We start from the raw sequence: 20,079 nt of genomic DNA on the forward strand, positions 1-20,079 counted from the left end.
GATGGGGGATGGAGGATGGAGGATGGGGGATGGGGGGGTGTACTGGAGCAGATACACACTTAAATTGCAATACAGGCTTAAGATTCCTTCCTGTGGCGAGCAGCAATACAATATGAGGCACATTTACACTCATTGACCCCCGTCTTAAATGACAATGAACCGTGCAGCTGAAGTGATGACATTCGATTTGCACGGATACTGAGATGACGGTAAGTAAGTGCAGGCCGGGAGACCGGCAGCGAGATCGAGGGGACTTGGAAGAGTTTCCAGGAGGACGCCTGGTGTGTCCTTTGTGTGCTCTGGGCGTGTCCTTGACTTCATTTTCTTTTGGCTGGAAGAGGGAAGTGTTTGCATCATCAGCCTCCTCCAGCAACATAATGAGTCATCGTCTGATGCGTTTCCATTCACTACAAAGCAAATATGACCATTTCATTTGACACAGCGCCATCGGCTCGCGTGTGTGATAGAGTGTGTGAGCGCCTGCGGTTGTGTGAACTTATGTGTTTGGTTCCATAGGATGTGCGTGTGTGTGTGTGTGTGTGTGTGTGTGTGTGTGTGCGTGTTAGGGTTTGTCTATTGATGCACAGCAGCTGCTGAGTCAGCATCGTTCGAAGGCTCGGTGCCACTTTAATCCCAATCTGACCGTGTCGAGCCCCTGATGCCGAGGGGGGGGCACCTTTGGCCACCCGCACCCTGCATCCGTTTGAGCATTTTCAGCTTCCCACCTTGGTACCGACAGAGTGAAGCGTGAACACCAAGACGCGCCAACGGTGCATTGAAAATATTTTATTTCATAATTAGTTAATACATAATTAGACATTTATATTTCCATAGAAATAGCGTGTATACCATGGGTGTGAACGATAGCAGAGTCATGCTAGCCCTCATGAACAGGATTCATCCCATGAACATCAAAATGCCTCAAACACAGACGTCGTGGTGCACGTTAAACACAGACTCCAGTATTCTGCTGTAAATCCATGCTTCTTGGTTATTTGCATCGACAACAAGTATAAATATACGCCATAAGTAACCGGCCTTGTTCTTTACTATGTGGAGGATTTCCAGGTGAGTGCTCAGCGATCTCATTCATCCAGTCACGGACATTACAGGCAAACCGGGGTGAATGGATGACTTTGACCGTCTCCGTGGTCCTCCGTTGGCACATGACGATTGGGTTAGCAGGGATTTGGTTTACAGCTCACTGCAGTTTGACAAATTTAACTGCTGGATTATCCGTTACTTTTCTTAAACTAGGACCTTAAACATCCAATCGAGGGAAATAATTGTACTTTTAAAAGGAGAAAATGAAGTGAGCACTTGAGATAAAACCCTGGGGTGTGAATTCACTGAAACGTATAATAGTGATGGACAGGTTGCTTGTGGTTGCAGGTTCTTCTGACTCCGTCCTTCCTGTCTTCAGGCCTTCGTGACCTCGCGTGCCCGTTGGGCGTTCACCTTGAGCAGCTGTCCAGCGGCCTCCTGCAGCCTCGGACAGACGGACAGTCTGCGCCTGATCGGATGGCGGCCAGCTGTCCACAGAGGGGACCGCTGAGAGGTCAGGAGGGGGGGACGGGTACATGTACCGGAAACCGGGGTTCAAAAGCGTTCCTGCTTTTATCATGCACTGCGTCAAATGAATGCTCAGTGATCCAGTTACGGTTCGACCCGGTTTAATGAGAAATGTAGAAGTTCACCGTGTCGAGTTTTGCGAGATGTTCCTTTCATCGATTTCAAAAGAGAGATTGTGTTTTGTAAAATCACCGCAGTGTGACGAGAGTTAAAGGAACCAAAACGTTTGAGCGACGGGCTCGTTGGCTTTCACACTGGCTTTTAAAAGCTCAAGTTCCGAGTTTCTCTCTGCTGCCGACTAGTTGAAGAGTCGTGGGTCGTCACCTCCACGCGGTCGGCCAATCACGCCGCGGCGCGCTCGACACGTAGAAGCATGTGCACATGTGAACAATCAGGTCCTCGTTTCCTCCATCATGACAGAAAGAGACCAAATGCATGACAGGAGAAGAGGACGCCACGAGGACGCCATCGGCCACGCTCCCCTTGAAAAAAAAACCTTCGACATTGAAATCCCAAGTGTCTCCTTTGTGGGACGTTCTTGGTCTTTCAGCAAGCCGTGTCCCACCAGCCGGCCGCCGTGTCCCACTTCTGGTTCTGGCTCCGTAGAAAGGTCTCTCGCTTCAGGCCTCAAGGCCTCAGAGTTAATAGACCTCCACCGGAGTCGCTTCTTCATTCTGGATGCATTTGTTCTAAAGAAAGCGCAGCAAAAGGTTACTTGGGTTCATCGTAACATCGGCTTAACCGTCGGCTGAATATCGACCTTACCGACCACATGCGGGGGCGAGAACGGCCAGTTTAGTCTCCTGCTCGCGCATTGTTCCACTGCCCTCTTATGAACTCCACCTTTTGCTCATTAACATTGCTAATGAAGCGCTTTGTTTTTCTATTCTCATCGTAGCTCCACCTGTCCGTCCATCTCTCCTCATTCACCCATTGTCTTCCCCTCAGTCTGCTCACATGGAAGCGTCCATCCAGAAAGAAAGCGGTGATGAGCGAGCGGAGGAACGAGCGATGAGCAGCCAGCCGGGTTCCCCAGTGAGAGCGAAGAGCCGATGCGTGGAGGTGTGCTGGGGGAGGGGAGGAGGGGGGGGAGGAGGGGGAGGAGGGCAGCTTGGGGGTGGAAATAACGAGTAGCAGCAGAGAGGGAAGCTGGCGGGTGAGAGGAGGGACAACGAGGAGAGAAACCGGAGAAGAAGGTGGAGGAGAGCGGAGAGGTGGAGGCTGACGGATGACAGACAGTGACGGCTGCCTCTCTCAGCACGGGGGAAGCATTTCCTGGCGTCACCGGGGTCCGACATTTGTAATTATGTGCATCACAATTAGCAGAAGACGATAATGACTTTTTATCTTTATCTGGATCGTTCTGATGAAGAAGTTCCAACAGGTGCCGTTGTTCTGTTTTTCTTCACGTCAACAAATATCACGAAAAGACCAAAACCGACAACTTGTGAGTCCGTCCCTCAAACCTCTCCCACTTCCCCACGGGCCCATTGGTTGCTAACAAAGATGTGACTCTTTAAACACCGTGGTTTGGACCTAATGCTGCTCAAACAGGAGAAAATAGGGACTACTTTCAGCGGCGTAGTTATACACATCCGGTGCGTCTGTAGTGGGATGCTGATTCATTGTAATGAACAAACGTGTCACTAGACGTGTTTTCATTAGATCGTCGAGCAAATATTGAAATGTCAAATGTGTTGTTTCTCCATTAACTGGTGTAGAGTGAACAATCTTGGCAGTAAACGAGAGAAAGAATCATCCACGCCGCGGAGCAACAACCTACTTGTGGCAGAGGGATTGATTCAGTTTGGATTTTGGGGTCTTTTCATCAGATTTTTGACAAGAAGGGAAATTTGATTTGTTCCCCGTGAATTGATTGATTTCCCCGATGAAACGGCAAAAGATAATGACAAATGCCACCAGTCGCCACACACGCCCACGTCAAGAGGACACAAGGACTGGACACACGAGGGTCTAGATTACATGTCCATGCAAGTGGCGCTCACGGCGCTCAATTTCTAACCCAAAAACAGAAATGTCCCCGCGGTGAGACAGAGAGGAGGGAATGTGGACGGAGGGGTAGAAAAAGATGAGGTCCTTAGTGTAGTTGTGTGCTGCCTGATAGCTGGACCTGAAGGACCGGGTGTTTGATTGGTGATGTGCTGCCGGGATCCGATGCCACTGACGGCGGGTACCCACAACGTGGGAATCGAGCGGGTTCTTGTCGAGAGGAGCGGATGTCCCCTGCCGTGCTTTGACTGACAGCCGTTTTAGCGTCTGCACACCGACCGCCCACTTCGAAGAAGGTCAGGAAGTTCTCCTCAGGTTTCCTGTTTTGCGGCCTTGGATTCTAGAAGAGCCGCTCCCGGTGCGGAGGAGAGTCTTGGTAATGGATCATGGCTTCGTCGCTGTGACGGGGTCAGGTGATGGCTTTCTGTTGGTCTCAGCGTCTGCAGGATGCACAGTTCCTGCAGTTAATGAAAGTTGGCGTTCGGATGTCGTGAGGACCTTTAGACTGTGGCAGACGCACAATAACAACACGAGAAGGAGACAAAAAGAGCCTCAAAATGAACAAAAAAACAAGTATTATTGTGTCACATGAAGTTGACAGTTGATGTCCTGTTCCTCACCTGTCCTGAGGGTCGAGGAGTTATTGCACCCGGCTTTGGGGGGGGGCTGGTCTCAGACGTTGCTGCGCAGTAGCCCCCCCTGTGGGTGCTCCGGGGTGCTGCACTCCGAGGAGTTCTTGGCTTTGTCCTTGTTGTTGTTGGGCTCGTTGTCTTTGATGATGTCGTACTGACGGCAAAACAGCGCGATCACCCCTGCGGGGGGGGGAGGGGGGGGGCAAATGCACGGGATCATTATTTGCTCCGATGATGCCGGCTCCCGCCGGCGGGCGGGTGCTGCCGAACAGAGAACACGGTGAGATGTGCAGACAAAGACGTGAAGCTGAGCGTGTGAAGCCGGCCTTCAGTCAGGGAGATTAAAAAACGCAGCAGAGGAGCGAGGTGGACGAACACAGAGACAGAAGAAAGGGAATAATAAAGGGAGGACTCGACGGGCTTCAGACTGCTTGTGTCAGACTCATCGGATCAGAGCGATACCAAAGGCCTGGTGGGGGGGGATCTCCAGTGAAATCCCCCCACCAGGCCCAATTATAAGCTGAACAACACAATTCACCGCCGAAAGACTTTTTCAGTTTCCCCTCCCTCTCCAAGTCTCTTTGGACCTCAGCGAATCGTCCTCTCACGGGTGACTGCCGAGGGAGATCAAGGCCGCTCGCTGTTAATGTATAAGCCGAATACGCCGAATGTGGACCACGTTTTTTTTATCTCATTACACCCAAAGTGGGTCAGAGAGCGTCTTTGCCCCAGAGACGGGGGGGGGGGGGGGGGGGGGTCTGCGGGGATGGAGAGGAGGATTACCTGCCCACATGACGAGCACCACCACGATGATGATGAGCTCCCCGGCCCTCAGCTGAGCAGACTGACCGAACTCCTCCATCGTCACCTCGTCTGGGGAGAGGACACACACACACACACACACACACACACACACACACACACACACACGCACACACACAGTGTGAGTCAACACGCAGCGATTCATTGTCCCAAGGAGAGGATGTAAAAATGGCAAACTGCTGCTTTCAGCCACATGATCCTCCGTCACTGAGATGTCGCTGCTTTGCTTTTTGAGAAGAGTCTCCAGAGGAAGTTTAAGGGGCTTCGCTTGAATCTACTAAACAGTAAACACAGCGTTGTTTTACTAGAACAGCTTACCGATTTACGGAATTGCAGCCAATAAAATCCCTGTTCCATGAATTACACATTTGGTAATAAATGTAATTGTGTTCTTAAGTAAAGAAACAGGAGTAAAACACTGTGAATGTATTTTTTTATGGATGCATTGTGCATTAATTATGACTTGGCACAGTTTACTTGATGAAACCGTGAATGTGATTCTCACGTATTTCACCAGGGCAGCAGATTTAAACATTAAGTCAACATCCGAGCTGCAGATGATGAACAACACCAGTAAACCGTAAAGAAAAGATTCTAAATGTTTGCTTTCATTTTGAAGTATATAATCACGCTCCAGATTCTTCTCCAGGAATCAAACAGGTGACAAACAGGTTTGGTGCACGAGTTGGACAGACAGACAGCGACAGGCAGGCGAGCGTCCTGCTTCGTCCCGTCTGCGGGAACCAAAGGGTGTCTGGCTGATTGATATCCGCTTGGAAGGGGGAGGAGAGCAGGAGATTTAATCAGCTGCTAATGAACGCTTCCATTAAAACACACACACACACACACACACACACGCGCACCTAAACACACACAAACGCACTGTTTGCTCACAGGGATCTTCAGTCAGAGGCCGAGCAGACAAAGCGAGCCCGCCCCCTCAACGTCAGGACCAATTCCACCGCTGAAACTCCAAATAATGCTGATGTGACAAATATTTTGACTTGTTATTAAATCTCTTTCTCCCCCTCAAGAGGGAAATCAACTCCCACCTTCACTCACCCCCTTCCTCCCCCTCCTATGTTACTGCACAGCGCACCCGTAACAAATCACACTGCATTGTTCTCAAGTTCTCGTCCCCCCCCCCGTCTCCCCCGTCTCCCACAACGGTCCCTGATGTCCCCTGTTTCCTCGTCTCCTTCTGATGAGCGTTTAGCCGTTTTTTTCCGCCGTCCCTCCGGCTCTCGGCGCCGTTACTGGGTCGGACATGATGAGATTGGTACAGCGAGCCGCTCCAGATAACAGCAGCCTCTGCGTTTGGGAATTGCGTTTGTACGAGGCGGGAGGGGGTGGAGGGGAGGGGATGGAGGGGGAGGTGGGGACACAAAGAAAGCCTGCCTTTTTTTTCTTCAGATTGTCAAATAAACGTCTTCCCTTATTGCCTCTGGTTAGAAGCTGCTATCAAAATGCCCGTGTGTGTTTGTGCAGGTGGTGTGTGGATGTGCTGCGCGCTGAAGCCTCGTCGCTCGAGTTCGGCCTTTGCAAAACAAGCGTTTTGCAAAGGGATACATGCCCTGCTGAGCAGGTAACATCAAACGCCCCTCACCTGGGCTCTTGGACGCCATCTTCTCCGACTCCTTGGGCGTCCTGAAGAGGACCGGCTCGCTGAGGGGGCCGCTGCCCGCCATGCTGACGCTCTGCACGTGAACGATGTACTCGGTGTCCTCGTCCAAGTCCCACAGTGTGCAGGAGCGCGTGGTGGTGTTCACCTCCTGGATGAACCGCAGCATGCGGGCGTCCTTCTTCTGCAGGGGGGGGGGGGGGGGGGGGGCGAGGGGCAAAGTAAGGGGTCAGGGCCCACGAGGCTCCATGTACTATGCATGTGTTCTACATGTTTGGTCCCAGCTGCAGAATCCAGTGACGACTTGTAAGTTATTTGATGTGAACGGACAAAGACGCGATATCTGCAACCAGAATCAGGCGACTTCAAGGCAACAAATAGGAAACACCAAAGGCTCGGATCCATCAGATGCAGTTTCCCTGTTGATTAAACCACGGGAACATTTAACAATGTCGGGGGGGGGGCGACGTGGTGCAAATGCAAACCAGTTACACTTTGAGTCTTTGAGTGGGTTTTTCTCTGCAATGCAATCAAGCTGGAAGAAACAGAGTGCCGCCCTGAATGAAATGTACGTCTCTACGGGGCCGGGCTGCTCGCTCAGGTCAATTGGTTCCTGTTAGAGCGAGAATAAATCTCTTTAGGGGCTTTTTCATTTACCCCCGACGAACACACGGGATCGTTTACTGACCTTTCTAAGCGGCCGCGTAGACGAAAGCGCACACGGGCCCCGCAATGAATGCACTGATCACAACCACACGTTATGTCATTAACGGAGCCGTGACTCGTCTTCACGTTCCGCCAAACTGCTGCATGACTTCCTGTTAGGTCTACCAGCGTGCACCTGTACCCCCCCCCCCCCCCCCCCCTCGGGTTTCCCCCTGTAAGGGACACGGCAGCATAGAAATACCTGTTGGGTGATGGCGAATCCAATGACGGGGTCCCCCTCCAGGATTTCCCAGGTGACCACGGCAGAGTTTACCTCGATCTCTCTGATGGTCACGTTGAGCGGAGCTGACAGCGCGGCGTCTGACACACACACACACACACACATGTGGCATGGCCAGAGGAATATAGAGACGGGTCATGAACAGTCTGTTGTTACAACATAATGAACACACGTCACTTTGTCTCTCTCCTCGTCTTCTTTCTCCCACGCACACATCTCATTGAAGTGTGACTCGGGGACACATCGAATGAGAAAGTGTGTGTGCGTTTTAATGAGCAGACCCGTTTTTCCAGTCGTAGCCTCCCCCCTGCGGGTGTCCCTCGTATCACATCACGTCACCAATAATCATCACCAGACGTCTCCCGTCCTTCAGCGTTTTGGGTCCCATTTAGAAGTGTGCGTCCGTGTGACCCGATGGCGACGCGCCGCCACCTCCCCCCTCTCACTCCCGCGCTGTCCCACCCAAGCAAATGTTAAACGCCGGGCCTCCGACTTGTTTGCGGAGTCAAATGCCAGCGTCAGATGAAGGCGCTCGCAGATCCCCCCCGAAAACCCGACTGTTACATCGTGTGGCCGAATATCCTAGTGGGCTGAGATGATGCATCGTGGCTGGTGTGCGATGCATGTTGTATCACACACGCTCACACACACACACACAACATTAGAGAGGGAGTCTCTGGAAGCTAAAATATCAAATGGAGATGAATCCCACGATGATCTCATCAGCCAGGATTCCAGCTCCTCATCTGTCATCCCTCAGCTTGCCATCGGGACGCGGTGGAACGTTACGAGATGAAGGTTCTTATTGGATTCAAGCTCATCCAATCTGAGCCCATTCTGTTTCACAACCCTCCACGGCACTGATGGACGTGGAAGCTGAAGGTTCTCAAGCAGTGATCACAGAAATCCATTGATTAATTGATCAAAAGGTGAGATCGTCGAATAGCTTTAGAAGAATAGCTGTTATGAGCAAATGTTTAGCATTTCTCAAAGATGAATTGTCTATCAAGTAATTGTTTGACCGTTTTTCATCTTGAACAATTATAAATTGTACAATAAAGATGCGCTCTGGGATTCAAAAGGACTTATTGTGATGTGTCTTCTGAACTGGGGAGGGAAACTTACATAAAGCGCCACATTAGTCTCGACACAAACACACACATCACGAGCCCCCCCCCCCCCCCCCCCCCCCCCACACCCTCCCCCAACCTGTGGTCCTACTCACCGGCGGTAACGGAGGACACCGACAGGAAGCCCAGCAGGAGCAGCGGCACCGCCGCAGAGGATCCCGGTCCGGCCATCGTCCTCTGGCGAGGCTTCACATCCCGCGCGGCCCGGCGATCGCCATCCCGCATCCGGGGGAAGGCGTCAGCATCCCCGCGGAGCCCGACGCCTCCGACGCCTCCGCCGCTCCGCCGCGCGGACGGCCGGATCGCGCGTTCTGCTTCGCGGAGCCGCGCGCGGTGCGTCTCGGTGCCGGCGGAGCCTCGAGCCGGACCCGGTTCGGCTGCTGGTGTCGGGGCGGCGGCGTGGGGATGATGATGGGCTCGGGAGGGAGAGAGGGAGGGGGAGGAGAGGGGGGAGACGGGGAGGCTTCTACTACCGGGAGAGGTGAGGGGGGCGCAACAGACGTGCTGCAGAGCAACGCGCCTCAACACCTAATGACCGACTGTCTCTCCCTCCCTCCCTCTCCCTCCCTCCCCCTCTTCTCTCTCTCCCTCCCTCTCTCTGTCTCTCTCTCTCGTGGCTCCATCTCTTTGTCCACACGGAGCATCTGAACACACCAAATACATTTGGGTCATTTCCATTTAAATGTGTGTGCTTTTTGAATTGAAATGAATGGGTGGATCAGATGCATTGACCTCCTCTGTTAGACCCTTGCAACGTGTGTTTGAGCACGCGCACGCACACACACACACACACACACACACACACACACACACACACCCCGGCTTGCTTGCATACTTCTGGTCTTTTGTGACCTTCCGTCGTGTAAAAAGAAGTACGATAATCAGAATAACTCTCCGTTGGTCCATTTGAAAGATCATTTTGGAAGTCCTCACCACGGAGCTCTGGCTCTGGAGAAAGCCTCCCTGCTTGGCACACACACACACACACACACACACACACACACACACACACACACACACTTTTGTGCTGAGGTTACAATCTGCAAACCTCAGCACATTTTACCGCCAAATTGTTCACTCTGCAGCATTTAGCATCTTGTTTGCAGAGAGCAACGATTGGTCGGTCAAGAAAAGCCCTGCAGCAGCGTATAGTCAATTTCTAACTTTCAGCACATTCTGCCTTGACCAACATATTGAATCAGGTTCCCTTGAGTGTGGAACATAACCAGGAAATAGGATTCCTGATGTATATATGTATGAATCATTGGCCATGTGTTCCATAAAACATGAACCCTCTGCTACATATCGACAAAAAAACTACGTGAACAGGAAATCACGAGTGTGACCCGTTAGAATAACGCAGGAGTCGTATTCGGAATTATTGAACAGGTCCAATCAGGGGTCCTTTAAGGGACACTCAAACTGTCCAGTCAGTACAGAGGACGTACGTGCACCTTTATTGAAGTAAGACAGACGAATACTGTTCATATCCCACACAAATAGGGACAAACGGACAGGAAGCGATCGTGCGGATCGATGCCTCTAAATGTCTCATTGTTTTCAATGAGAAGAGGCAGAGTGCCCCCTGCGCAATGTCACACACAGTGACACGTGCACGCCAACGCCAGCGCCGGCATGCTGGAGGATGGCACCGCCGAGGAGCCGCGGATGTCATTGAATCTCCTCTCTTTCGTGGACGTCCCGCCCTCTCGTCTTTGGCAGCCCAATTCACTTTTAAGGCCGATCTCAGGGGGCTGAAGCGATTTATCTTTTGCATCTTTGTGTCCGTTCATTTTGAAAAACCCCTTGAAAAAAAACACAATTTACTTCATGTTGCTCTGTTGGTCCCTAGGAAGACACATTTGATCTCTTCTGGCATTGGTCAAGGTTAGGGAAAGGTCCCCTCGGGGATCGGAGACAGACACCGGTCTCCTGTATCTGAGTGTGGCGTTCGGTTGACTCATCCATCTGTTACCAGGTAGTGCTGCTTTTTGACTCTTGAGGTCACAAACGGCGTCTACAAACAGCCGAGCATCTGGCGTTGCCGGGAAGCGGCGGCGTATATGGAAAGGATGCCGTCTTCCTCCAAGGTGCATGTTCTTGCGTCCCTGCAGCTGATTCCCTTAAGTGGTCCCCGATATATAAGTGTTGGCATCGGGTAGAGGGTCCGTCCTAGGAGGGACATGGGAGGGTAAAGAGGGACACACAAGGTGTGTGTGTGTGTGTGTGTGTGTGTGTGTGTGTGTGTGTGTGTGTGAGCAGGTGAGAGACGTTAAAGTAAAAGGATGCTGCTCTGACGTCAAACGTCTTTTCTTAGCACGCTCTCGTCCCTCAAGGACGAGGACAAGGACATGCGCAGGTGGAGGGAGTCGGCGCCGCCTCAGGTGCACAGGTGACGTTTCAGCCGCGTGAGAGTCGCTTTCATCCCGGCGCACTGGCAGCTGAAACTACCGGCGAGTCTGTGTCCCCCCCGGTAAGATCAGACCCGATGGACTCATTGGATCAGATTAGTCCCTGAGCCCCCCGGCACCTCATCGCCGGGGCTGTTACGCTCCTGCATTTTAGATCTGTTTGCTATGTACGAGGGGGAGTCAATGGCTATTATTAAATCATCCTCCCTGATTCGTGCTCCGCTGGGACGGATCCCCGCGAATCAATTTACGGCGAGAATTGAAATAGTCTCATTCCGGAGGGAAACCCCACGAGGCCCGACCGCGGCGCCGCAATCCCTCTTCAGCGTCCGCTCATCCCGTCGGTTCTTCCACGGGCCGGTCTGCGGTTTAGCCCGTGTTAAAGTCAACCGGGCCCCCGCCGGCCTGTCAGGCTTTGGATTTCTTTGGATTTGGAGACGACGGATGAAGCAAATGTCAAAGCGCGACCGAGCAGAACCCCATATTCTAAAACGACCAAATCAAAATAGGTCTCCTGGAAATGTGACCACAGGAATAAAGAGCTGAGGAGGGAGACGAAAGCAAGGGTGGAGGGAAGGAGGGAGGGAGGCTTTGATGAATAACCGCAGTACTGATGCTGACAGCACACACTGAAGTGTGCGTGTGTGTGTGTGTGTCTCTATCTCTGTCACACGTGAACACAGTGTCTGTCTGGGCTCGATTTGTCGATCTGGATTCATCTCTTAAGATCTGGATGGATGAGCGTCTGCCGGGGTCCTCGCTCTCATTTCATCGTCTCTGTGTCTGTATTTCTCTGCTGAGAGACACCAGCCGACAACGAGCGAAGGAGAACGTGGTCGTCTGTCGCCTGATGTGTTCTACACGCAGGCCGCTTCACAAGGCGCCACTTATTCCCCAGAGAAACACACACACACATCAGTGTCAACGTGCCCCCAACAAACATCCAAACAGAATCCTCATCATCACCATCTCTCCTTCGTTCTTTCTCCTACACACAGTTTAATGATCCTTCTGTTCACTGTGCGATCATTTCGTTGGCGCAGCAGCAGCAGTGCAAAACTGTATGGATATAAATGACTAATGCATCATATTAACGGGCAGTCGGAGTGATTTTTAGTGTGCTCAGGAGTCCAAATCATCCCCATCAAATCATCAGGTTGTGTTTCATTGCCGGTGTCTCAGCAATTAAATATAAAGGCGGTAAAAAGTCACCCCCTCGTTTCTGGTACAAAGCTGCACTTGAAGCCAGCGCGTGCTTGAATTGAAGGAAATCACTCGTTGCAACGGAGCATTATGGGAAGACAAAGTCTTGTGCTTGTGGGTGATAAACAGGCAGAAATGGATGAAAATGAGTGAGGTTCAGCTCTCTGTGGCGATGCAACGATCCTCTTCTTACTGCGCTTCCGCACACGGCCTCTATATTCGGCAGCAAGTTATCAGAAAGGTTTAGCTCGGCGTCCAGAGGCATGACTTATTCACAACAACGGCCGAGTGAACCGCGTGTCCTCATCAAAGCACAGCTGTCCCAGGTCTGCTCTCCCATACTCTCCCTCTCTGTACATCAAAACACCGAAAACTATGTCAGTTTTGTCGACAGCAGTACTTTAGTGTAGAAGTACAGGGAAGCCAGAGAGCCAGCGATGACGGACCGCGGAGAGGCAAACCTCTGGGCGGGTTCGTCCTTCCCAAAAACCACAAAAAAACCTGTAAAGCGTATATTCAAATCCACCAAAATGACACCTGAATATCTGTGAACTCCAAAAAGCGAATTGTCTATGTTTTTCATTGAAAAACAATGCAGGTGGATCCTTCTGCACAAATTAAACACGTCCACATTACTTTCTGTTTGGTTCATTCACCATTGTGACACAGAAGATAATGAAATATACATAAAATATAACTTCATAATCATTATTATATAGATGCATTCAACCGTCAATCTAGTTACAGTACTTCAAATACGGTTACACATTATTTTCCGTAAAAAAGTGTGAATGTTAATGGCACAGTGGGAAAAAGAGGCACACATCAACCGAAAATGATCCTTTCTCCCTGTTTGAAATGAATGTTAAATATTATAAACTCTTTGTGAACTGTGAACATCTCACACAGGACGGGGTCCTCAACTAAGTACAGTAATCGAGGGTACTTGCTAACTACCTGCGTACCAGCAAGGACCACAAATGCAAACCTGACGGCAAGGGGAGAGATATTGGTGTGTCTTTAGAGGTCAAAGGTCAATCTTCTCGGCCCCATGTGGCCGGCGAGTGAGCCACGAGCAGTGACTCGTGTTCCCACGTCGTTACTTTAGAATCATTGCAAAGTGATGATTTGTATCATTATAGAAAATCAGATATATTGTTTTAGAATTTAACCTCCATCCAAGATTTTAGGAAATAGTATTAAAATATTATTAAAAAGAACAAGAACAAGAACTACAAGCAGTGTTGTTGTCTTTTGATGCAACGGTTTCCGTGGCAACGGAATGCATCGCCCCTCATCGGATGCAGTCATGTGTCTATAATGTATAGAAGCCAAATTCGTCTTTCGGTAAAACGTAACGTCTACGGTAACGTATCGGAGGCAGACGTTTGTCTGTCACGAGCTCCATAGAGGATCTCTGGCCAAACGTAAACGCCACAGGAGTACGCCATCATTCTGAGCAAAAATTAACCTTTGAAGAGTGAATAATAAGGACACAACTACAAATATGTTTTGAACCAGATCCTGACGCTGCTGTACACTCTAGATCCCCCTAACGTGCTCGATGAAGAACTCATTCAGGGTGTTGCCAGAGACGGTCACGAGCAAGTGGGCGCGCCTGCAAGTCAAAGTGCTGGTAATGAGAAGCAGAATCTGCATCCTGGAGTTTTGGGGGGAGTTTTAACGCAATGGATAATTACACTGCAATTATGACACGGTGTGTGGATGTGTTTCATTGTGCTTGTGTGTGTGTGTGTGTGTGTGTGTGTGTGTGTGTGTGTGTGTGTGTGCTGCTGAAGCAATCATGTAAAACACGACTCATTGGGGATTTATTAGCAAAGCTTGAACTCAAATTTCCATCAACCATCAGGTGGTGAAATGAAGCACGCACCCTTCCGCTCCGAGGTCATTCATTTAATCAAAGAGGACAAATTCAGCACATGTTCAGCTCATGTTTTACATGTTGGTGTTCTACTCGCATGCTGACTTCTCTGCTCTGATTGGTCGTCCTTGTTCGAGTGTGTTTCTATCATGATGTTTAGAAGCACTTTTATTATGAGGAATAACCAACAGTGATTCAATGTGTGTTCAAACACCTTCAAAATACGTGAAAGAATATAGTATAGTTGATATTGTCATCAATTAGTCGAATGATGTTTGACTGAAACATACACGTGATTTATTGCGCGTTTACCTTTAGAATGAAATAACACTTTCATAGTAATATAGTTCATTGGACTTTTTATTCTTAACCATCTGCGTGCAATGTTTTTTTTTCATATCACCTGTTTTGAAAAGAGTATGTTTGTTTTATTCATCTCACACCACAAGATGAGTAATTGCTTCAAATTTATAAAAATCCTCCCCACAAAATAAAGCTCCCCAACACAGAAACGTTCGTTCGATACACACGAGGAAAAGGTAGCAAAGGCAAACATTTTATCTTTAATTTATCCAGATAGAGTTACAATACCAGCACCACCACCAACAAAACACTAACTATATATATGAAAACAGGCCGTACGAGCTCTAAAGTTACAAGCAGCCAGATAATATTTTGAGCGGATTGAAGGCGATGAAATCAAACACGGTAAAATGATCCATTGTGTTACACAGCATGCAACATATTAACACACAAAATCCATCCATTTTCCATTTCATCACTGATGAAATGGAAAATGTAAATATGGAACTAAAAGATCACAATGATAAAATAATGTCGGCTCTACGATGGTCCTTCAGCCGGAGAACCTTAAGAAATGGAGGAAAAAAATAGGTCATACATGTGGTTTAAGGATTATTCTGAACAATTATTGGCTCTACCGTCTGGAATACCTTCTCATGTCTTCTTCTCCGGTTCCTTATGAGGCGAGACGGTCCAGCGGAGTTTAAAGTCTGACAAACCATGTTTCTCCAGCTTGGCGTGCAGCTGCAGGGAAACAAACAAAGGCCAAAACTTGTCAAACGTCGCGTCATCACCCGTCAAGAGGTGAAGTGGCTCGAACGTCAATGCACCTGCTCCAGAAGCTGCCGCTGAACGGCCGGGTCGTTCACGTCGGCCTCGGAGCGCATCTTCATCTTGAAGGTCTGCTGCTTCCTCGTGTAGACCTTTTCGCAGACGAAATGGTTGGTAGCGCCGCAGCCCACGTCCCACCAGGTCCCCGCTGCCGAGCCGACCGCGGCGCACGAGTCCCCCGCCTGCCTCGTTCGGCTGGGCTGGCTCTCGTCCCAGTTGGTGAAGGTCCTGGGGCTCTGGTCGGACCAGCGAGCCCAGGTGTTCCTGCGGAGGCCGATCCAGGTGTAATCGGTCACCAGCGAGTGGATGTCCCGGTTCTCGGGCATGTTCCTCGCGCTGGCGAGGTCGGTGTGCTCGGATCGGCAGTGCGTCCTGGCCTCGTGCCACGTCGTCCGCGCTGCCGCCAAGACGAACTTGGAGGGATGTTTCTCTGAGAGAGAAATAAAGTAGGACGATGGGTCGGACTTTGTGGTGCACGGCCACTTGTTTACTTCAAAACAAAACGGCAACAATTTCCTTTTTGACCTTTATTTTACTTTGCCTCTATATTTTACTGATGAAGACCCCATAAGTGGTCTGTTTAACACCTTCATATCCAACTAACAAAAGCTTTTAATCCGGCCGACCTGCTTTCTTTGTGTTGTGACTCCTAACTTGACTCAGCAGAACTCTTTGTTACCATCGTAGCAGACGGCCGGGTATGTATCCGAACACTCTCTGTCGGCCCACAGCCCGTCGGCCCTGATCACCGCGCACGTCTCGTTGGAGCTCTTGAGGTCCGGCCGGCCTTCATTCCAGTGGGTAAACTCGTCGCTCAAGTCTTCGCCCCCCAGCGACCACTTCCATCCCTTCAGGTCGTCGAGGAGGCCGATCCAGGCGTGGCTTCCGGCGTCCTGCACTGCGCTCTTCATTCGCGCGTTTTCCTCCGGACTTGCGACGGTGGCGAGGTCAGTGAAGGCCTCCCGGCAGTGGGTCTGAGCTTCAGCCCAGGTCTTCACCATGTCTACGTGGTGGTACTCTCTGAAGACCGCGGACTGAGCGGACAGCCCTGATGCACGGAGGGACGACATGCGTTCACTCGTTGCGTCAAAGGACGACCACCGTTAGATGTGTGTTATTGTCGTGTTGTTGCATTGAGTAAAGGGTTCGGGTCACTTCATCGCACCGCGTCGAACACGTGCGAATGACTCACCTGAGACAGCGAGCACCAACAGCAGCGTCTTCATCACGCTGCGAATAAAGGTTGTTTTCACAAGTTAAAATGCCTAAAACTCTTAATGTGCACAGACAAAGGGCATTTTTAGAACAAACGTGTCAAGAGCAAACCTATTTGATTTTGCATAATGATGATTCTTTGGAGTTGTGCTTTTAAATCCATCATAAAAAACGAATCCATTCAAACGGTTCGAGTGATGAGCACTTTTGGGAAGTGAACGTTTTAAATCTTCTATATCTCCCGTACACGTGACAGGTGTAATTATTGTGCGTATAAAACTCCTCTGGCTTCTGAGCGAAAGCGTCTCAGAAGCCAGAGGATCATTACTCCTACCTCGGAGGAACCAGCTGTTGCTTCTCTTCTTCTCACCTTGAACTTTTAGTTCACATTCACTCACTTTTATCCCCTTTGGTCCCTCCGTCACCACGGTGATTATGCAAAGCAATGTTATTGATTTGATCCTCCCTGCAGGATGTAGGAACATACAAATGAGGGAGTGAAATTGAGCGTGATTCTGTCTTGAAGAACATTATGACCCAACAGGCGTGAAAGCAAAGCACTTGTTATGAACATTAGAATTGATTTATTTTAAAATAAGCAACATTACATGATCATTTAACAGTACAAGTGAAAGCTGTGCATTCAAAACCGAATTCAAGTCTTAAAAAGCTATGTAGACTAAAGTATACTTAAAATAAAGAACAGATCAAGTATGAATCTTTTTTATTTTAAAGCAGTATATCTGGGATTAATTAAATAATTTTCTCCTTTTAAGAATCTATTACTTCTGTTTAACAGAGAGCCATCTGGTAACGTTGGCCGGGACACACATTTGCTTTAAGTGGTTTAGGAAACACTTAAGTAAATATGTAAAACCAAAGTCTTCCTCTCAGTGGAGATTTATTAGCAAAGCTTGAACTCAAATTTTCATTTACTATCAGGTGGTGAAATGAAGCATTCGACCTTCTGCTCCGGGGTCACTCACGTGATTAAAAAGGACATACTATACACATTCCTCAGATTTCCTTCTTCCCTAAACGTTTGATGTCTACCATCCGGTTTGTGAATTGGGTCGAACACATACTCATTTGTGGGTAAACTAAAGATAACCAACAGTCATTAGAATCCTCTGCATAGTTGAAGCATCTTTGGTGATATTTATCTGCCGTGCATCACACAGACGGGACCTGTGCAGATGGTGAACTTAATTGACCTTTCGACCCCACGTGACCCCCCCCCCCCAGCCGCGTTAAAGCTGACAGCTCCCAGTAACGGAACAGACGGACAAGTCTGTCTCTGAGGAGACGGAGGTGTTTAAACTGATTAAACGACTTGGAGCGCCCCCTAGTGGTTTGTTTTGATCCGCAATAAAGGGTTTGATCTTGATATATAAAGTTGTTTAGCAAATAAAACAAATGAAACAAATGAAAAATGTCCGTAATGCTGCAACACTATTTGAATAATATTGTAATTTTCTTAATTTAGTTTCTTAGAGGACTTCCCAATGTGTGCTGAGTGATGCTGCTGAGTTGAAGAGGTGAGGCCAATGGACCGTTTCCACGGCCTGTTTCACTGCCGTTGGAGGGTAAACAGGTGTAATGGATCACATTATGACTCCGTCCTTTTTAGTGTGTCGCTGTCACTCCCGCGAGCCCGCGTGCTGAATACCAGGGCCATGATTAATGTTACTAATTACACCGGAGACACCCCGCAGTTCCGTGTGTGCACAAGGGGCATATTGTTTATCATTAGCTGACACCTGAGCGGTGGATGAGGGCAGGTGTTGTCCCACGTGCCAAAGAACGACCGGACCAAACGCCACCGACAAGGACTTCAGCTGGGATGAAGCCTGCTGGAAAGAAACCAGATGCAGTCCTGCGATGTAGGAAAACGTTTGTTACGTTCACATTGGAGACTATCCGGCATCATTTCCCAGCATGCAGACCTGTACAATTTAAAACAGAGCAGTTTTTTTGCACATTCACGACGATAATTGTTCAGATATTGTACTAAAATATGAAGATATCACTACAATAACTCTCATATAAAAATAATGCGTCCTCTGCTCCAATGTTGGCATAAAAGTCGACCAATGAGAGATTTGGAGTGGTTACATTTGTCTTTATTTCTGTTTCCAGCTACAGTACAAACACACACGCGCACACAGACACACACTCATTAGGTTGAACGGTTCGTTCTAATTGTGTACTTCTGCAGTAAAATAATGTATATTCTTGATACACATTTATGATATGCACTCCTAATTATAATCACACAGCAGATGGCGATGTTGCCTTCAAGATGCACGACCATTGAAACCATGGTCCCCTCCTCCTCCTCCTCCTCCTCCTCCTCCTCCTCCTCCTCCTCCTCCTCCTCCAGCTCGGTGGAATCGGCGCCACAGTCGGATCCTCTCGCCATGCCGGTCACGCCCCACACAGATATCAGCCTCTACCTCCAACACACACAGACACACACACACACACACACAAATTCCATTCAAACCCCAGCGTTACACGCCGAGCTCCAGCTACACCTTTTAAAAAAAAAAGAAAGAAGTTAAAAGCCTCCCGTCAAATCGTAACCTTTTCAAGCCAAATTGGAAAGACATCAGCCCACTCAGTTCTATTTGCGACCGTTATTACTGTCATCAGCGAGTGGGAGGCTTGATGGCGGCAGCGCAGAGCTCAGGTGTAAAACAGACTGATTCATTGTAAATGATCTGCCAATTGAAACTGAGTGTGTGCACGAGATACACTATCTTTGCTCTATCGAAATGCATGCGTGTTGATTGATAATTCAGTTTCCCCAGGCGTAGCATTCCTCATCGAGGGCTTCCACAGTATATCAAAGGTCAACACGCGAGATGGAGAATATGTATTTTTCTCAATTGGCCAAAATGTAAACATTCATGCCAGTTCGCTGAAAAACACGACGAGACGTCAAGACCTCGAGACGACAAAAGCTCCTTATTCTGTGTCAGTGAGCTCGTCTGCAAACCAAAAGGCATCTTTCGCTCCACCAAAGGAAACAAGAGGGGCGGATTACAAACTGGGATGAGTCACTGGTTTCACCAGTAACGGCTGCAACAAGGGCTCGCTTATTTATTGACAAACATGCCATTGCACACACACACACACACATACACACACACAAACACACGTAGACACACACACACATTAAAGCACCATCTCCCTACGTGTGGGAGACATAGAGACCGTCACCATGGAAACAAACGTCATGTAGCCTTGTCTCCCAACATCCACCATCACCACCCCCTCCCCAATATGAACTCACCCCCATTTCTCTCTCCCTGTTTCTCTCTGTCTCTCCCCCTTGTGCTGTTAATGCCTGTCTACATGCTTCTCCGTTTCTCCTGCTCTGCTTCACATTCCAAACATCATCCATCTTCCACCCAAAATACCCCACTCCCTCTCTCTCCCTCCCTCTCTCTCCCTCTCCCTCTCTCCTCTTTCTCTTTCTCTTTCTCTTTTTTTATA

At 49.2% G+C, this 20,079-nt stretch overlaps 2 protein-coding genes across 4 annotated transcripts; both read right to left on the reverse strand.

Moving 5' to 3' along the window:
- Positions 1-770: 770 nt before the first annotated feature.
- On the reverse strand, positions 771-9,258 carry fndc5b (fibronectin type III domain containing 5b). 3 transcript variants are annotated; one of them, XM_040189079.2, is made up of 6 exons: positions 8,829-9,258; positions 7,565-7,683; positions 6,643-6,841; positions 4,998-5,087; positions 4,203-4,394; positions 771-4,040 (listed from the first exon to the last, which is right to left on the reverse strand). In XM_040189079.2, the coding sequence occupies exons 1-5, from the start codon at positions 8,956-8,958 to the stop codon at positions 4,255-4,257; spliced, it is 678 nt and encodes a 225-aa protein (XP_040045013.2). In that variant the 5' UTR covers positions 8,959-9,258; the 3' UTR covers positions 771-4,040; positions 4,203-4,254. The 3 variants fall into 3 exon arrangements, with proteins under 3 accessions (XP_040045013.2, XP_040045014.2, XP_040045015.2); XM_040189080.2 differs by having other exon boundaries at positions 771-4,087; positions 8,829-9,130; XM_040189081.2 differs by having other exon boundaries at positions 771-4,022; positions 8,829-9,096.
- Positions 9,259-14,571: 5,313 nt separating this feature from the next.
- Positions 14,572-16,987, reverse strand: LOC120827087 (C-type mannose receptor 2). Its single transcript, XM_040189746.2, has 6 exons — positions 16,913-16,987; positions 16,556-16,593; positions 16,043-16,411; positions 15,363-15,793; positions 15,183-15,276; positions 14,572-15,098 (listed from the first exon to the last, which is right to left on the reverse strand). Exons 2-5 carry the CDS (start codon positions 16,587-16,589, stop codon positions 15,187-15,189), a joined length of 924 nt encoding a protein of 307 aa, XP_040045680.2. The 5' UTR covers positions 16,590-16,593; positions 16,913-16,987; the 3' UTR covers positions 14,572-15,098; positions 15,183-15,186.
- Positions 16,988-20,079: the final 3,092 nt, after the last annotated feature.

The sequence above is a fragment of the Gasterosteus aculeatus genome, chromosome 10, assembly GCF_964276395.1.
Source record: "Gasterosteus aculeatus chromosome 10, fGasAcu3.hap1.1, whole genome shotgun sequence".
NCBI lineage: Eukaryota > Metazoa > Chordata > Actinopteri > Perciformes > Gasterosteidae > Gasterosteus > Gasterosteus aculeatus.

Coding starts and splice junctions, on each gene's coding strand:
- fndc5b (XM_040189079.2), bottom strand. CDS start 8,958: ATGCGGGATGGCGATCGCCGGGCCGCGCGGGATGTGAAGCCTCGCCAG. Junction 5,088..6,642: donor GATGGCGTCCAAGAGCCCAG/GTGAGGGGCGTT, acceptor TCCTCTCCCCAG/ACGAGGTGACGATGGAGGAG. Junction 4,395..4,997: donor GGTGCTCGTCATGTGGGCAG/GTAATCCTCCTC, acceptor CCCCCCCCGCAG/GGGTGATCGCGCTGTTTTGC.
- LOC120827087 (XM_040189746.2), bottom strand. CDS start 16,589: ATGAAGACGCTGCTGTTGGTGCTCGCTGTCTCAG. Junction 15,794..16,042: donor CCCGGCCGTCTGCTACGATG/GTAACAAAGAGT, acceptor TTTCTCTCTCAG/AGAAACATCCCTCCAAGTTC. Junction 15,277..15,362: donor AGCGGCAGCTTCTGGAGCAG/GTGCATTGACGT, acceptor GTTTCCCTGCAG/CTGCACGCCAAGCTGGAGAA.